Source organism: Drosophila hydei, unplaced genomic scaffold (assembly GCF_003285905.1).
Source record: "Drosophila hydei strain 15085-1641.00,03,60 unplaced genomic scaffold, DhydRS2 tig00000001-arrow-pilon, whole genome shotgun sequence".
In the NCBI taxonomy this organism is placed as follows: domain Eukaryota; kingdom Metazoa; phylum Arthropoda; class Insecta; order Diptera; family Drosophilidae; genus Drosophila; species Drosophila hydei.
Window position 1 is genome coordinate 8,892,647 of NW_022045643.1, and position 19,680 is coordinate 8,912,326.

At 37.7% G+C, this 19,680-nt stretch overlaps 1 protein-coding gene across 1 annotated transcript; it reads left to right on the top strand.

The window, feature by feature from the left end:
* The first annotated feature begins 564 nt into the window (after window positions 1-564).
* Window positions 565-19,680, top strand: LOC111603333 (somatostatin receptor type 2). The gene is made up of 2 exons (XM_023320869.2): window positions 565-952; window positions 17,987-19,680. The coding sequence occupies exon 2, from the start codon at window positions 18,113-18,115 to the stop codon at window positions 19,595-19,597; it is 1,485 nt and encodes a 494-aa protein (XP_023176637.2). The 5' UTR covers window positions 565-952; window positions 17,987-18,112; the 3' UTR covers window positions 19,598-19,680.

Sequence of the window (19,680 nt, forward strand, 5' to 3'; positions counted from 1 at the left end):
TGTTTGCTGTGTGTCCGCCTATCTGGCCAAATTGGAGCTAACTACTTAATTTAGTCATGGAATCTAAAAAAAAAAACTCGTATATAAAGATATATATCAACGACTTTTTGAAGCTTCAATTTCCCAATTTATATTTATAGATATATTATTTTTATTTATAGATTATATAAATATCGTACAAATATTAATAAAAAATAGTTTTTATATAATAAATAATAATTCGTTAAGCGGCCCTGTTTAATTAAAGATATTCTTCAGTGCTTTCCAGTTTTCATATAGTTTACTATAAAAGAAATATAACATATCATTAATTATTTGATATACCAAAATACTAGCTATACTATTTTTCTCAGTGCAATTGCAATGTGAGACATGCATGCAGTTCGTTATGAGAAGAAAGCGAATACGAAACGAACAGATGAAAAACATACGAGCATGAACAGTTAGCCAATTTGCCGAGTGAACACACGAGGCTTGCGTCGGGGCAGCAGTTTTGCAGTCGGGGGCGTCGCATGCACCACAACAACATTCGCCGGCGACTGCGGCGCGCAGTATGCAAAACAAAGCTGAAACGTGCAGTTGTCATTGGCAATCGCAGCAGCGTATAAGCGATAAGCGAAACTAGAAAAGCGAACCAAAGCAACAGTGCGTAAATCCAACGGTACTCTGACGGCGACAGCGACGCTGGCAGCGTTAACTCAAATTAGCAGAACGCAGCGTAAATAAACAAATAATTCTGCAGGCAGTCGGCCGCAGGCAGCAACACAAATAATTCAGACAGTGAAAAATAACAGAGAAATTCGTGAAATTCGAGAAATCGCAGAAACGTTTGCCAAATATTTTGAAAACCTCGAAACAACGGGGCAAAAAGTGCGTGCCGTTTGGAAATTGTGCGCACCGCAGTCAAGGATGGGCCGTGTGCCAAGGCGGCAACTGGCGTCGCATAACAATGGTAAGCATTAGATACATTTCTGAGATACATTTGTGTCTCAGTGTGTATAGCACTCACGAATTGGCCATACAATAAAAGAAGAAATGCCATTTTCGAAGGGTCCTGTCATGTCCTGCTCTGCCATGTCCTCTGCATGCGAATTTATCAAGATAGCTACAATTTGTACGCATAATCATTTATAACTGTTGCATGCGAGGGTAAGTCACTTCCAAGTTGATGAAGTGCCAATTGAGTGTGACTGGAATATAGCTGGACGGAGCTTAAAAAGCCGAAAAGTCGTTCCAAAAATCAGCAAATGGCTTAAGTTTTTACAATTTTGTATCTTATGTTGTCTTTTGAAGTCTATTTTTACACAAAATGAAGAAATTCCGAACCGAAATTCAGATCAAGTTTAAATCAGCACCAATTTCTGATTTACCAAAAACAAGTTTAATATTCAAACAAAAATATCGAAATTATTTAAAGGTATAGAATTATTTATAGCTATAGTATTAATTTGAAAAATAGATCTAAAGCGGAAATTTCATAATTTAATTCATTTTTAAAAAAGGTTTTTCTACTTAATATTTTTTTTTAATTTGATCTCTTTTTAAATAAATATTTGTGTATTATATTTAATTTATTTATATTAATATAAATTTATATAATATAGTAATATAAATTATTACTTAATTATTTATGGTCGTTTTTTAATAACTATAAAAAAACATAATTTTTTATATAAAATTAAAAAAGTTTTAAAAAATTTAAAAACATTTTTTAAAATAAAAACTAAAAAAAATTGAAAATTTTTTTCTATTGTATATAATAAAATTTTTTTGCAAACAATTCGAAATATTTTTGAAAAATATTTTTTTTTTTAAATTTGATCTTTTTTTCAAATTAATCATTTTGTATTTTATTTAATTAATTTCATTTATTTATTTTGCTGTATTATTTTGGACATTTTTAAGCTTTTTTTATAGCCATACAAAAATGTAAGCAAATAAATGTAGCCAATGTCATGGGTCACCTTTAGCTTATTAACCAAGTCCAGCAAAAGATGATTTGCCATAATCATGTCGCAGACACTTTTATCAGCCAAATAAGTCAAGGTACAGCCCATTGAGCCGCTGTTGTAAAAAAACTAAAGCCATTTGCCAAACGTAGCAACATTCAGCTAGAAGGTCGTTGCACTCCCTTTGACGTACAGACAGCAAGACTGAGAGACTGACGGGGTGAGTGACGCGCATTTGGTTGATGATTGTTGGTTGAGTCAAATGTGGAGCAGCAGCAGCGGCAAGAAAGGACGACTTGGCCAAAGGACGAAGCATTGAGCAGCTGCTACGCATGTAATTTGTCAGACAGATTTCTTTTAACGTCAAGTCAAAGACACCTCGGCCACTCCCACACCCACTCCCACACCCATTTCCGACAATCGACACCAGCACACACGAGAGGACATTGCAACCAAACAGTTTCCTTCCATTACGGCTGACTGGCTGCCATTTGGAAATGCTTTTTGAGCCAGGACATACATGGAACCTTAGGAAACGAGAAAAGGAAACAACAGACATTAACATTTCAGTGCAAATGATGTGATAAAAAGAATTCAATTGATGAATATGCATGACTAGCAGTTACCCTAGGCTCAACAGAAATGCAGTCTAGACTCAGATAGAGCTAACAAATTATAGCAAAGACTTAAATATATATATAAAGATAGAGTTATTAAGATGTAAGAGTATATGCCTGACTTGCATATACCCCCTATTCAGATGCTAGGCAGCACAGGGCATAGGAAAAAACGAAATAGTCAAAGAATTTTAAAGCTAACTGTGGAAGGAATATAAAAGATGCTGAAAGATATCTATATGTGCACCCACTTCACTCGTTTCCATGCCCTTTAAGCAACCCAACATATACTATATAAAGATTATTACGTCGGAAAATAGGCACCAAAAGCTAAAGGTTTATGGTTAGAGAGCCAGCTGCCAAAATTTCTGCCCTCAAATTCGGCCAGACAAAGTGCATAGCAAATTCGTATAATTTGATGGAAGCGGCGCCAACCTCGCTGCCTCTTGCCACAAGCTCCAGACACCCGGCAAATATTCAAACGGAAAAAAAGCAAGTGACAAAAATTTCTAACCAAGTCAAACGAATGCCGAGGTGAAAGGATGTTGGGCAAGACAAATTAAAAGCTGAGAAACAGAATCACAAATTGGTCTGCGGCTTTTGTGGAAAGCCTTCGGTTTTCATTAGACTTAAATCGATGGATTTTATATAAAAAAATTAATCTGTATCTTAGGCTTTCCGATGGCTGATTTAATTGGGAAAATAAATTATGCTCTCCATGCAATTTGTCTCTGTCTTTGCTCTGCTCTTGAGCTACCATTCCATCAGGTACTTATCCATGATATTTGACAGTCATGCAGGTGGGTTAAGCACTCATCGTTTGTTCAATGGCCGCAGAGCCGCAAACTGTTAATGAGATATCCAAAGCTGCAGCAGCAAACTTTTCAAATTTTTCGCCCTGCAATGCGAAAAGTTTTGCAATTAATTACGACGAGACCTTTAAACCGATCTATACAAACGAGACTCGAAGGGCAGATAGCTGGCACGTGGCACTCGGCAGGTGGCATTGCCAGCGATATGCTATATGAGATATATAAAGCACTCGCCTCGGATAGATAAGATAAGCAGTTCGAGCTACTGCAATTAGTTGTGCATCGCAAATGAAAATTGAAAAGCAATCGATGCGATGATAGCAAAGGCAGCAAAACTCTGCACGACGACAGCACTAGACCCAGACTATATCATCGGACATTAGCTAACGTAATATGCATGCTCCGATGAATTGATGAAATTCAAATTAAACAAGTAAGAAAGCTCTAGTCGGGGTGCCCGACTAGGAGATACCCTGATCCCAGTCCTTTGAGTTTTGTAATATTTTCCGTAGTTTGTATCGAGTATTAAAAAAAAAAGAAAACAAATAAAAATCGACATTGCGAGACCAGGATTCGAACCCGGATTATTTGCGCAACGTGCACAAACTCTACCAACACCGCCACTTCATAACTAAAAAAAAAAAATAAATAAATAATATAAAACAATAAAAAACATTTCATCTCCTCTGGTCTCGAACCCGGACCAAGCTGCATCCGAGAGGTGCCTCTACCAACGCAGCCACTGCCCTTCTTACGCGAGCTGTTGCAAATTTGAACATAAGTAGCAGCTAATAATTCAGCACAATTCAATCGCAATTTCAATTCTTGGAATAGAAAAGTATACACGCATTTGAATGTATGTGTGCACACGCATAGGAAAAATGCGTGCGCGTGGCGCTGCTGACATGTGCTTTTGCAAATTGGCCAAACGTTTTGTTTAATAACTTCTGTTTTACTTAATGGATTTTAATGAAATTTTCAGCATATGATCTACATATCCTATTGGCTTGGTTGAGATGCAAACGCCTTCACATAATGGCCCTAGTTCCAACTAAACTTAAATTCTAAGAATTTGGGGGAATTTGGAGCCGGTATCCAAAATCCAACAAAAATCAAAATTGCATAAAATATACATAACACTAAATACAAAATTTGGAGGCTCTAGCTCTTAAGACGTTCGAGATATAATTTATTTACTGCATTTCAATAATGTTTTTATTCGATAACAATTAAATGCGAATAGTTATCGAATATTTGAAACAAACTTGACCTGCGCGTGCTATACACGGACCTACAAAAAAAATTTCAAGTCTCTAGCTCTTATAGATGCTGAGATCCACGCGTTCACACATACGGACAGACGGACAGACGGACAGACGGACAGACGGACAGACGGACAGACGGACAGACAGACAGACGGACAGGGCTCAATCGACTCGGCTTGTCGTCCTGATCAAGAATATATATACTTTATGGGGTCTGCCACGCCTCCTTCTGCCTGTTACATACATTTGCACAAAACCATTATACCCTGATTTCCCATTTTTAATGGGATCAGGGTATAAAAAGAGTTCATTAAACAGGACGTTGGATAGCTCAACTGCTACAATGCGTGCCAAACAAGTTTCAGTGCCATAAAAGCAACAGCACAAAGCTGAGTTAAGGTGTGAAAACAAAGTGAAATCATAAGCAAAAAAGGTAGTAAAAGAAAATTAGAGGAGAAAACGCTGCAAACTGCATATAAAATTGGTGTTGGCAAAAAAGTCAAGAGAGACCTTTGCTAAACAGCAAAGCGGATGCTGCAAAATCTTTTACAGTTTTTTGTGTGAAATTATGATGTGATGAGGTGGCTGGAAAAGCGAGAGAAACTTTGGGTAAAGGACAGAAACTTGTGAAGTGAAAAACTATTTATCGAAGCTTTAAAGATTCTCTCTGCTCGTTCACCAAGTGCAAAAGAGTATATTAGTATTGCTGTCTGAATTTCTGGCATATATTCAGCGCAACTCAACTCCCTTCTTTGTTGAACAGATCGACCAAATATTATATAGATTATTATAAGGGAATTGACAGATCAAAAGGAAAACCTGCATAGAGCTGTGATCTTTTGACTTTGCAGTTTGATCGCTGGTAACCTTCTTTAGAGTAAGGCTTATGAATGAGATGATTAATGAGATTATGGGCGATATTTTAATAAATTTAAAGTGTTTCGGAATCTTAAATCGAATATTGTTGCTGGCGTCTAACTATACAGATTCCTTCTCGAGTTTTTTATGTCAAGAAAATTAATTTTTAAAAACAAAAATTCCAGTAAAATTACTATATTTAAAATTACATATTTACTACTTAGTAGTTTTACTGGAATTTTCCTTTCGGCGCATTTGATAAACCTTGTAATTGTAACTTAGATTAATCAGTGCAAGTAGCAAAGACTTTTCTCCAAAATAAAATTGATTTAGAATGTCCCCAGTCAATCTTACCTTGACTAAAAGCTCTCCCTCTTCCCATTAAGCTTGTGAAATGATAAATCTTACTGCGAAAGTTACTCAGCATATGGAAAAAAATGGGAATAGTTTGATAATATAAAGACCTCATGTGGTTAATAAGTAAACCAGTGGGAGGAAGCGGGTGGTATGTCACCATATTTCCGAAACAAATTTCTAAGAATTCATCAAGTCATGACAGCACAGAATGCATATTGTGCTGTGCACCTTATGCAACTTGGTGTTTTGCATCCCAAAAAACTTGCCACAACTTTTTCATCAAGTTGTCGTCAGGCATTGCTGCTGCAGCAGCCAGCGCTGCGCTGCAGCTGGCAACTGTATCCAGTTACGCTGGGAGTCCCAGCTCGTGGCCATGATTAATGTTGAAATTAAACAACGCGTGGCTGACGTTAATGACGACAAAGGAGAAAAGCAACAGCGACAACAATAGCCAAACAACAGCAGCAAAAGCGACGGGAAAAAAGAGAGTATCTAAAAAGCCAAGCAAAGTGCCGAAACAAAAAAATTACCATCAAGAACAAAGGGTTACATGATAATGAATGCTTAACAGTGGGGTATATAGATGCAGATATATGACAATATCTAAAGGCTGATAACATTATCACATAGTTAATTAGTTTAACAATGGTATTTGTTACACTGATTGGAATGCGACTAATCAATCACAACGACATACCGATCCACATATAAATACTCCATTAGTTATGTTTGAGATATTGGTTAGTTGATGTGAGTCATGCGATCCCATTGGTTCCGCTTCCGAATCGATTTCGCAATTCAATTAGCGCTGCCCGATGACGAAATGAATAATTGTCCATGAAATGGAGGTGACAGCCAGCAGTCAGACCCCCCGCCTATGACAACTCGGGGCACTATTGATTGGACTTTTTCTGTGGCAAAGGAGAGTCGAATCAGCAGCGGACTGCAGCTGATAAGAGACTAGAAAAACAATATCAATTAATTAATATTATGATTTAGTGTTAATTGAACGTCAATGCACTATCGATTCATAAAGTCACTTAGTATATCGATATATATATGCTGGTATAAACATATCCATATCTCAGTTGGTAGCTCGTTTCGGCCCCGTCCGTTACTGCCGCCCTAAAGTAATCAATTTAAATTGAATGTGCATCATATTTCCATTGCTTCTGCTTAAATGAACTCATAAAATAATTTAACGAGCGCAGAATATGAACGGATGGCAGGCGCATTGTGTCTAGGTTGGTCATGGCTGCAATTGTTAAAAATACTTCAATGAGCAAACGTGAGAGAAAACAAATATCAGCAACAACAACAAAGCTCAATGCTCAGTTTGGATAAACAACAAAAGTATGGGAAAACAGCTCGACTAGAAAATATCCTGACAAAGAGAATATATTAGTTAGCTTATTACATGATTTGATTAGCAATTAACCAATTGCAATATACCAGGAAATTTGATTAATATTAGCTACAGAGTTCATTGGAAATATTCATAATTTAATGAGAATTTTTTAAATAATTAATTAATTTTATTAAGAAATTTTAAAGTTCTCAAGAACAGAAGACTCACCAATAAAATTTTCTGATGAATATTCATAATTTAATTTCTTTGCAGTCAAGATAATAAGTATATTATGCCTGCAAGTTGCACAGTCCTCAAGAAGACTTAGTAATAGAAATTGATTAATAATATTAATTTGATAAGATGTAGATTTAAACCTAGTGTAGAAATCTTCAAATATGAATTGAATGATAATATTCTAAAATTTGATCAGATTACAATTAATATTATTTATTATTATTATTATTATTATTATTTTTTATTGTTGTTATAAGTATTGTTTTATGAATAGGAGACATAGTAATTGAAATTAATTAGTTATTTTAAAAGCTTAATGATACTTGTTCTAAGATATATGTTGTGTCCAGCGACCAACCCAATGCTTCACTTTGTAATTTAAGAGTGGCAATCGGCACAATCACAATTTAATTATGCAAAAATCAATTGTTCCATCTTCTCTCTATTCGTTCCATGCTTTTTTCGCTCTCACAGCCCATTGACTTGAGTATGCTAAGCTTCGAGCTTATTACTTTTTGATTATCGTTTAAATACTCCAGATGTGCATACAACGACAGTACTAAAAGGTTTTTGAATTTAATAAAATAAATACATTTTTTATCTTTATGGCAATGGACAGCACGACAAGCAAAGTTGCTTACTCAAGTGCAAGCTCAATACTATGAATAAAGTGAACTTATATTTTATTGAATTTCTTTTGAATCAACTTAAAGCTACTCTCAAAACTAAATGATACTTAATATTCTCGATCAATCAGACTCTATTACTAAATCCGATTACTTTCTTTATGGGATTGTGTACTACTACAGAGTACAGTTAACCATAACTGACTTAGTAGAACACTTTTATAAAGAACTTTCACAATTTTCTGGAATGTCTCTAATGAAATAATTAAATATTTTCTGGAAGTCTTAAATTTCGAAAGAATATACAAAAGAAATTTGAAAAGCTTTTACGCACATATATATATATATTTTAATTTTTCAAACATTATTTTTTTACAGTTTAATTTTACTTAACTTAAAACTGGAATTGCAGGACATTATATTATTTTAATACTGTAGTCTCAATCAATATATTCATCAAAAGTTTTAAAGTTCTTGGTAAAAGCTTCGATTATTATTATTATTTTTCTGTTGTCAGCTTTATAATTTACAAACGCTTCTCACGCCTTCTTCAGCTTAAATCCTACATTCATACACCCCATGCACAACAATTGTTTACAGGGCATATTAACTTGACCGACTATCATAATTAAATGAATAAATAAAATTGATGGCTGACTAAGTGCAGGCAACTGTGTGCCATTGAGCAATAACAACAAGCAGAACAACCAAAACAACCGGAGCTACAACAACAACAACAAGTGTTATGCATTGGCTGCAATAATTATTAATTGGCCATTCATGTTGCTAATTGCATTTCTTGCCAAGCGGCAAACGACTTTCCGCTGGACAATTTGCTTTGACTAACGCTTGATTTGATTTCAATTTATTTATTTTGATATTTCTTTTCGCCTGCTGTTGAGTCAGCTGTAAATATCAACACAACAGCGCACAAAGACAAACTGATGAGCCAGATAGGCCTACCGACAGGCCAGCTGGCAGACTGACAGACTCAGGCAACATAAAAGGCCGAGCCATTTTCTCTTCCTATTTATTCCAGTTCGGTAATTATACTTCAAATGTTATTTGTACACAGGTAAATGCTATAACTTTTGATTGACTAAGCGCATTTCTTGGAAATGGAAATCAAACAAAATCTCTTTGATACGATCAGAATAAAAAACTCAGTGGAACATGGCGTATGAGCGATTTTTTTATATTAAATTGCGTTTGCTCTATAAAAAACTCAATAAATTTGATTGCCATTTAAAATTTGTGCACAGTTGACTGGTCACTGTTCATAAAATTTGTAACTACAATTAAAAAGTTCAGAAATTGTGCCAAAAAATTTTAATTGAAAATGCAATTGAATTGTTGGAAAATGCTTTAAAATTTGTTTGCGGCAATATTAACAAAGTTGGGCTAAACAATTACAACGCACAAACTATTTTGTTCACATAACAAAAAACCATGTTAGCTAAGCTCTTAGAAAACGTATGAATAGAACAAAAGCCAGAGAGCTGTGGTGGGCAGCGCTCGACTGGAAGATACCCGGAACTAATATAGTTACAAATCTTTGTTGAGTTATAGGTTAACTATATTAAAAATGTTTATAGATGAATGAATTGGAATGTGCCAAAAAGATTGTATTTAAGTGTGGATTCTCATAAAATATATGGAAATAGGTAAAGATATTGATGTGCTAGTGCTCCATTAGTTTAACGTGCTTAAACAAACAGATTTGCTATTCAGATCTTGTTATGATATGATAGGTATATGTTTTCAGTTCCTTTTTCTCTATCTAGGTACATATTTTATAATCGATATTTATCGATTAAATGGAAATGGGTAAAGAACTTGGCATTATCAAGTGGACTTAGACCCCCTACGAAACAAAGTTTCAATTCCTGATAGAAAATTCCTGCCTGCGCCTGCCTAGTAAATTCGATTTTCAACAAAAGTTATTTACCCGCTCTTGGCTAGAATACTCGGTAAAATCAAAGCCCTTTACCACTAAAACCCCTCAACAAAGTCAAACTGTGAGCCAACAGCTAAAATAAAATGTCGAATTTCAACAGCATCCAATTAAAATGTCGCTGTTGCTTTGTCGGCGCCATAGAAACCAAAATCGTCGCCTGACAAAGGCTTTTCCATTGTTGCAACAATTGCAAAACTGGCTGTGGGCGGAAAACCGCGAGCCACGCCCACCCGTTGTTAAACTAGGGCCAGTTGAACACATATGGAATCAATGGGCATGCTTCAATTATGTGGACCAAAAAATTTGTTGTTTAAAATTTTGCGAAGCGAAAACTATTGGAGCATGACCAACAGATGGGCGGCTATTAGGCCGTGGGCGTGGCAATATATTGGTGCTAATTTATGTAAATTGCGTTATGCGAAGGCTACAAAGAGGTAATGCGCGCACACGAGCACACAGTGAAGCATGCGTAACATGGACCACGGCTGCTGCATTCGATAAGCGCTTTCATTTATGCCACAAAAAGTTTCAACTTGAATGAAACAAATTATGTTATTATCAATAATCAATTGAAATTTATATTAGCGTAAAATTTAAATTGATAAATGCTTAATCGAAGTATGTATTTTCTGTTGTGTCAATGGGGAGCTAGAAATATTTTTGATTATGGAAATTTTATCTCAAATTAATTCATTTGTATTCACAATAAATATGAAAAATTAAATTTTTATATATTATGGAAATCTACATATAAATGAATATATTTTGAAGACGCACTATAAGAAATTTAAATTAAAATTAATATTAAAAAATTTAAATCAAATTTACTTGATATAAAATTTTTTTTTAAATTCTAATTTTTTTAATTTAAATTCTTTTCTGTAAAGAAATCGAAATGGAAATAAATTATTTTCAATATGGGCATATAAATCAAAACTAAAATAAATTTAGTGCCAATATAAATTTTTTTATAAATTTCTGAATTGGAACCAATTCATCTCCAATATTAATTTATAATAATAAAAAAAATAAATTAATTAATAAAACAAATTTAATAAATTTCAAAGAAATAAAGATAAAAGAATCTCTCGTATGAGTAAATAGTATAAGTAAATCAATTGTCAACCAAAGCTCGACTTGAGCACCTCCTAGTTAGCTTGGCTAAGTGCAGACAAATTTCAGCCATTGCTCTAATTTACGACGACAATCTGTTTGCTTCCCGACAGAAGCAGTGCCGTTAATGTTCCACTGATATATCACCTGGAATACTTAGAGATAGAGAGCGAAAACTGAGCAGGGAACAATGCAAAAAGAATGCAGGATTTAGGTCTGCAGTTGAGACCATTTAGCCACAAACGCTAGCAGCAGCGGGAATAGGGCTTACCACACCAAAGGCTAGCTGCGGCCCCATTTTTGTGTTCTATTTGGCCAACCCAAACAAAAGGTACAAATGTCTGTTTCTGTGTGCTTGCAAATGTGGCTGCTAAAAGCCGAAAGCCCAAAGCCAGAGCCTATGATATATGTGTGGGTGTGGGAGGCCATAGGGGAGCCAAGGTGTAGGTATCTGAGTGAGAGGAAGCTTCATAAATAAAATGAGCAGTCCGGCAGAGTAATGGTAAAAACCGCAGGACTTTCACAACTAGGACTTGGGTTGCAGCTGGTTAGCAGTGTGTGAAAGTCACACACCCGCACACCACAAACACCCACCCACCCATAATTGAGCGGTCAGAAAGGGCAGCAACCAACTCTGTACAGTGCTGTCGTACGCATGAAAGAAAAGTCGACTTCTCGATTATTGAGATATCTGTTGAGTAACAAAAGGTTGCAACCACAACGAAACATGTCTGAGCCTTTTGTAAAACGGTTTGACCCCACCACCTGATGACTGATGTTAAGCAGTACTGAAAGCCGAAACTCTACACTTTTGGGACATATGTGAAATATTGAAGGACCCTTTAACACTAGATATCAATAAATGTCAGATCTAATCTGAGCATATTAAGCTCTTTGAACTGACTTATTGACTGATGGCTCTTTTGCTCATCAAAAACCCAAACCACATGTTATGGAGGATGTTGAGCTGAGAGACAGCTGCTAAATAAAACTTTTCGTAAACTCATTAAATATAGATATGATTAAAGTAGCAGCAGCATATTGTTTTATACTTATTTATATTTAAAAGCCTTGGCAAGCCTAGAGAATTATGTGGAATAAATGTGTGGGATTAATAATAAAAGTCATTTGCAGTTTCGATTCGATTTGAGTACATTACATTAGTGAAGTAGCTTATTTATAAATTATTTATAAAATTACTCTGTCTGCAACAAACAAACTTCAAGCCAACAACTAACAAAAACTTATTAGTTCAAGCAGATTAGGCTAATCTCAAAGTCATATAGACCGGTAGAACAAACTATTTTCTTATACCAAATACCTCAAATGAGCTACAAAATATTTCCAACTAACGCCCTTCTATCTGATTCTCAATATGTAAATATGCACGTAAGCCATCTAAATATATATATATATATAAAAGACAGTCTCTTCTCCAATAAATAAAAGTGAGTGCTTAGCTGTTGATAAGCTTAAGCTCATATATTAGAAGTTTACTAAAGCTCGTTAGGATTTATTTCTTAAAAACAGGTAAACAAATGCCCTGCATAAATATATCAAAGTTTCATAACTTTATATTATATGTTCAGCTTACCTTAAGTTTCGGATAACTCAAGTATGCTAGAGTATGCGTAAAACTTGTTGCGATGCATGTTTTGTTTGCACACAAAGCGTACCCCAACCAAAGGTGTTTCAAAGATTAAGTGCGGTTAACATTTGGCAAACAAGTGAAAGAGAGAGAGAGAGAGAGAGAGAGAGGGAGATTCAGTTAGTAAAGAGAGAGGCAGAGTGAGGCTCTGTGGTGGCAGTGGCTTTTGTTTATGTTGCACTTTACACTAGGCAGGCCGCACACTCCATAAACATGGCCCACACCAAGTGCATTTGTCCTGTTGACTGGGTGTTGTGCGTGCGTGTGTGTGTGTGTGTGTGCGGGGGTCTGCATGCAAATGCGTTAGCCAAATTTACACACACTTTGTGTACGTGTGTGCGTGTGTTTATTTGTTGTTGTTTATGTATGAATTGTTGTAGTTGTTGTTTATCCAAAAATTATACGCCTCACATGCGGCCTCAACGTTTGTTCCGGCTAGCAGCCGGCAGCAAAACATTTGCCAAGCTGTTGACTGCCCAACGGCTGCCTTCCTCTGCCATCCACAAGTCCCGCAATGTGCCTTCAAATTGAGCCAAACTCCAATTTTATGGCATTATTCGCACGCGTGCAACAACTTGCAACTTTTTAGTATGTGCCAATGAAGTTGCTCTCCTCATGACTCCTCATTTCTCTCGATAATGACGAAGTTTTACACAAACTTTTAATTAATTTAGTGCACACTCTACTCGTTTGCAGTTGCTTTGCTGCGGTCCATAAATCAAATCAATCAAATGTGAGCTTAGCGAGTTTCTAACTATATTTCCAGCGCTCATTGATCAAATTATTGAGATTTATGGAGCAGGATTTGGGAAGCATGACGAAGTCCTAAAATTTATTAAATTAAAAAATAAGTGATTATATAGATAATAATCTAATGCAGCTAATCATTTCGAATAATATTTTAATAAAGTCAATGAAGTTCCTAAAATTGTCTGATGAAATTTAAGAACCCAAATGAAATTTAAAAATTTAATTCCTCTATGCGACTCCTAGCAAACATTGATTAAAAATTTAACTACGCTGTGTTTTTATGTTATGGATCTATTTAATTACATTTTCTTTCTTTTAAACTGTCAATCACTATCTCTCCATCTCCATCTCTCTGTGTCCTGACAGTGCCTTGTTCGCTGTCTCTCCAGTAATTTCTTCTCTACTTCTTCCATTGCTCCCCCTCTCTGAATTGTGATAGACAGCCTCACTCTTTTATAATCTCCTTCTCGTTGACAACCTATCCCTTACAGACTACTCTCAGGCTCTCGCTATCTTTATCCTAAGTAGTTCCCTCCTTTCATTTCTTTAAATAATCGTTACCTCACCTGCAGCTTACTCAAACTCGTTCGTTCAAAGCTTCCCCATTCACATATATTATACATTTTTGTTGCATCTCTCAGGCTTCAAGAAAATAATCATGCAGTACAACCGGCATGAAGATATAATATATATATTTCTGGATAAAAAAAACCTACACTACACACATCATTAACTATTCAACTTATATAAACCTAGCAACGAAACAAATCCCCGCTGCTTGAGTAGTTTTTAGTATGTGAACTTTGCGCCCTTCAATTGTATTCACTAAAACTCAATGCTTGCGCTGGAAAACCTCTAGCGACAAGCTTTGAATGGAATACCATTCAGTAGTCTTTGCTGTGGCTTATGCGATAGTTTTTCCGCTTTAACAGCTCGACGCAGCTTTGATGCATATCCCCCAGGCTAAACTGCTGCTTTATAGCCCTTTGCCACATCATCATCAGCAGCAGCAGCAGCATCAGCCATGTCCAGACACATGCTGCACCGCATCCGACTCAAACACTGACTAGAAGATGGGCACAGAGCGCTACGTCTCTCATAAACTGCATAAATTTTTAATAAGCGCAGCACACAAAATGCGTCCAAGGGACATTCCCAACAACAACAGCATCAGCAGCAGCAGCAGCAGCAAAGTTGACAGCTGCGAGGGGAGCTGCGCTACTGCCCACTTTGTCTGAGTCAGCATCTAAAACTGGGCACTTGAAGCTGACTCTGAAGCCCCTCGTTGGCAGCCTCTCCCTGTGTCTGTCTCAGAATTGCAGCACATGTTCCATTTGCCTGTCAAATGGCAGCCAATGGACAGAGCTCTGCGTATAAGCTGTAGCCGCTGCCACGCCCAGCCGCAACTGCTGCTGCAATTTGTGCCCGAATTGCGGTTGCAGTTAGCAGCAACAGCAGCAACAATTGTTGCAACAGCAGCCGTTGTCTGCACTTTGCCATTTGATAGCACAGTTAGGGCAACAACAAAAAACCATTCAACAGATAGAAGTTACGAACACGATATCAGAACAAAGCGTCGACAGGTGTTAAACTAAAGCCGTTAAAACCCTTCAGCAAAATGTCAAACCAGTTAGCACAGCAATAAATGCGGGCATTTGGGTAAACAGGTTACCCAATACTCCTATGGCTGTGGAGCATATTTATGATTTATGCAAAACTAAAAGAATTTAATTTTTAAATTGCAAGAAAAATAGATTTTTGTATGCTGACTTTTCATTTTAGCATTATTAAATACTAAAATATTTTTTAAGTAATATAGTCTCTATTATACGTATATATTTGCTTTCAAGTTGTTCACGAACTCATCGTAAGCTGAAACTTTATTTTTGCCTTGACAACGAGTCGATTTTCAGCGTTTCACTTCACGCACCTGACGTTAACCTTTTCCATTAATTGATGGCCCAACCAAATCCTGCCCGATATCAACCACAATTCCACTCCCCTCCCTCCAGGCTCTGCCCACACCTCAGTCAGCGCCATCGCCAACACCAACGCCAACGCCAACGCCAACGCCAATTGCAAGCGATTTATTACTCAGAGTCGCGTTCCAGTCGCATGAACTGTGAACGACAGCGAAATTTAAAACGCTTTTGACAAACCGAATGCCGAGGCAATTTGCGGCTCGACTTCAATCAGCTTCAATCCGACTGTCGAGTGAATGACAATTTCAGAGAAGCTTCGGAGAGCTTACTTCAATTTTAAAGTGAGTTTTAAGCGCAGTGCCTGAGGTGAGGAAGTGGAAACACTTTTGCCTCAATATGGTGAATACAAAGTGAATCTCTTATTGAGTGCGCTTTACATGATATATATTTATTTATATATATTTGATGTGTCTATCAATTTGTATACTTGTTCAATGAGTATTGGTTTAGTGTAATGTCAATCAGTCTATCTGAAGGCAAACTTTGTATCAGAGACTGGACTTATGCCTGTATGAGCTCATATGTTTTTGCTGATGCCTCCCTGGCTATCACCCAATGGATATTAGGAATAAATAAGCATATTTCATTTTATAAAACAAGTTCAACGCGTTTGTCTAGATAAACGGCTTGTCACATCAGACAAAATAGTATATTCTAGATTTGTACAGCTGGAAGCTTAAAGTAAGTTACCTTTGTGGACGTCGATCGATATAAACTATATATCTTCTCGTTCACCAACTTGTATCTTACAATTGAGCAAGTGCATCTTGATCTACTCTATAGCAGAACTACAATTATATAAAATTGATGATTAAATTATCTAGAGCTGGAAAATTCAATTCTCTCCAGCTGGACCTCTAAATATCATAGCCTACTTTTTGGGGCTGAATAATTTCTTTATTTTATTTATTTATTGACTGAGGCTTGGCCCTAATTTCATATATATACATGTGTTGTTAAGGTACTATATTTAATTGTACAGGTTCTATACTTAATTAATTAAAAAAATTAATTAATTTAAAAAAATGTATTTATTTTTTATTTATAGTTTAATGTAGTGCTACGTTTAAGGCAAAGTTACCCCAAAAAGAAATGAATTAATACTTTTTTAAGCCTATTCTTTATGGTCTTTGGAGCATGCAGATATAGTGTGTAACTGCAGACAAGTTTTAAGAGGATATTTAATTTATTTTGGGTCAAGATCCGCTTTGATGGCCAGACACCAGTCTTAAGTATCGTCTGATTTGTCTTCTCGCTCTGCTACGTGGACTGGCGGTATTTTGTGCTGCAGCACTTAGACCCTAACTAGGCTGCTTGGATGACAATCTAAGCTCTCGAGATATTTGGGGCTAAACAAATATGAAAATATCAAATTTCAATTCTCCTTTCCTACTTTTCGCCTTGTCTAAGCTGCCTAATATGAATGGCCAATATTTGTTAGTCCCTTAGCCACAACAGTTAACAACATATGAAAATTGTGCAATCAATTTTTGTTAAGTAAGGGCATATGCTAAAAACAATAACTACTCGATGCTGCCAAGCCAAGAATTTGTCGTTTGCATTGAGCTTTGTTTAATTTTCCAATTTGAAAGTAAAATTTTTATTGCATAGCTCGAGGCGTTGCTGGGAAATGGAAATGTTTGAGTTGCGTAAGCTTTGTAAGCTCGTGGCTTGCTCTTGTTTATGCAACACTTGAGAATGTCTGGTAATTTATGGCAGATGCATTAACCTGGCAATAGCAAAAAGCCATTTTAATTTGGCCCAGCAAGATGGTCAGCCAGCCTGGGCCAACTACAATATTTGCGTAGTGTGAAATATGCCACAAATTAATTTGCCAAGCAAAACACAAGCCTAAGCCAATATGTTTATAGTCAAATTTAGGCCCGAGCAGAACTATGCCCAGTATCGATACTGAAGGTCAATTAGGATGGCCAGCATCACAGGCTGTTTGTCTTAACGCCTGTGACACGCACACGCACGCTCACTTAACGAGAATTTTGTGCTAAAATATGCTTAATTTAAATTCGATTTAAATGTTAATGCCATTTCACAAATCAAATTTCTTATTGATTGCGCAAATCGAATTGGGTGTTTGCGCAAGGTTAATTGTGCGCATTTCTGTGGACTTCAGAGCTAGAAATCAAGTCAGAAAGTTGGACTTCGTTGAAACTTTCCCAAGTGCCAACAAAACAGAAAACGCAGCTCAATAACACATTAGACGAACGCCAAAGTTAGTTGCGAAATCAATAAATTGTTAACTACTTTTTGGCCTAGTTATGGCTGTAAATGTTTTAATTGAAGCTTTCAAGGCTTGTCCATTTAAGTAGAAATTGTATGGAAAGCACAGCTACAATTAATTATCTGTCCAAATGGCATTTTTAATTTGGAGCTCAATCAATTCATAACAAGCACAAAAGCTTTTTTGATAGAAAATATCTAACGAGCAATTTGCATATTTATTTTGCAGGCTAAACAACAAACCCAATGCACTTGGTCAATGACAAAACAACAATAAGGCTTACAAACAAAACTACAATCTATATATATATATATCGATATATTCTCAATATATTTATGTAGAGCTTATTGAACCATGTTTCTATTGTTTGCGTGGCTTCAATTGGTCTGTGGCAGCACCACAGAGCCACAGCCGGACTGGCTGCTGGTCGGAAACACAAGCCGAGCTGCCTACGACTATCCAAATGATACGCTCCACAGCCCACAGCCGGAGGAGTATCTGCCAGCGACGGGCAGCTCGATACACAGCACGGATCTGCCCACGTACCAGCATTGCATGGAGACACGCAACTCCTTTGCGGATCTGTTGACTGTGGTGCTCTATGGCCTCGTCTGCATTGTGGGCCTGTTTGGCAACACGCTGGTCATCTACGTGGTGCTGCGCTTCTCCAAGATGCAGACGGTGACCAACATCTATATACTCAACCTGGCCATAGCCGACGAATGCTTTCTGATTGGCATTCCCTTTCTGCTCTATACGATGCGCATTTGCAGCTGGCGTTTCGGGGAGCTGATGTGCAAGGCGTACATGGTGAGCACCTCGATAACGTCGTTCACCTCGTCCATCTTTCTGCTGATCATGTCGGCGGATCGGTACATAGCTGTATGTCATCCCATATCCTCGCCACGCTATCGCACTTTGCACATTGCCAAGTTGGTGTCGGCGCTGGCTTGGAGCACCTCGGCGGTGCTGATGCTGCCCGTCATGCTCTATGCCAGCACCGTGGAGCAGGAGGATGGCATCAACTACTCGTGCAACATCATGTGGCCGGATGCGTACAAGAAGCACTCGGGCACCACCTTCATACTCTACACCTTCTTTCTGGGCTTCGCCACGCCCCTGTGCTTCATACTCAGCTTTTACTATTTGGTCATACGCAAGCTGCGCTCGGTGGGTCCCAAGCACACGACCAAGTCCAAGGAGAAGCGACGTGCCCATCGCAAGGTGACGCGTCTGGTGCTGACCGTCATCACAGTCTACATCTCCTGCTGGCTGCCGCACTGGATGTCGCAGCTGGCACTGATCAACTCGAATCCGGCACAGCGAGATTTGTCCCGACTAGAGATACTCATCTTCCTGCTGCTGGGCGCCTTGGTCTATTCCAACTCGGCGGTGAATCCCATACTGTACGCCTTCCTCAGCGAGAACTTTCGCAAGAGCTTCTTCAAGGCCTTCACCTGCATGACCAAGCAGGACATCAATGCCCAGCTGCAGCTGGAGCCTAGCGTCTTCACCAAGCAGGGCAGTCGTCGACGTGGCGGCTCCCGACGTCTGCTGACCACGAATCCCCAGCAACAGCAGCAACAACAACAGCCGCCACTGCTCTCGCTGCACATGGGCAACAACAACTCATCGACCACCACCTCCTCGACGACCACAGCTGAGAAGACGGGCTCCACCAATGCGCCCAAGTCTTGCAGCTCCAATGGCAAGATAACCGTGCCCACTTCCATGGCGCCAGAGGCAGAGAATCTGATAATTTGCCTCAGCGAGCAGCAGGAGGCATTTTGCACGACGACGCGGCGCGGCTCCGGCCTGATTCAGCAAACTGATCTATAAAACTAGTCTCTGACCGAAACCCGAACGAAAGAAAGTCTCTTATTAGATGTATGTGTATATATAGAATATATAGATGCCTGACT

Excerpts from the sequence above, each read along its gene's own strand:
- LOC111603333 (XM_023320869.2), top strand. The coding sequence starts at position 18,113 with ATGTTTCTATTGTTTGCGTGGCTTCAATTGGTCTGTGGCAGCACCACA.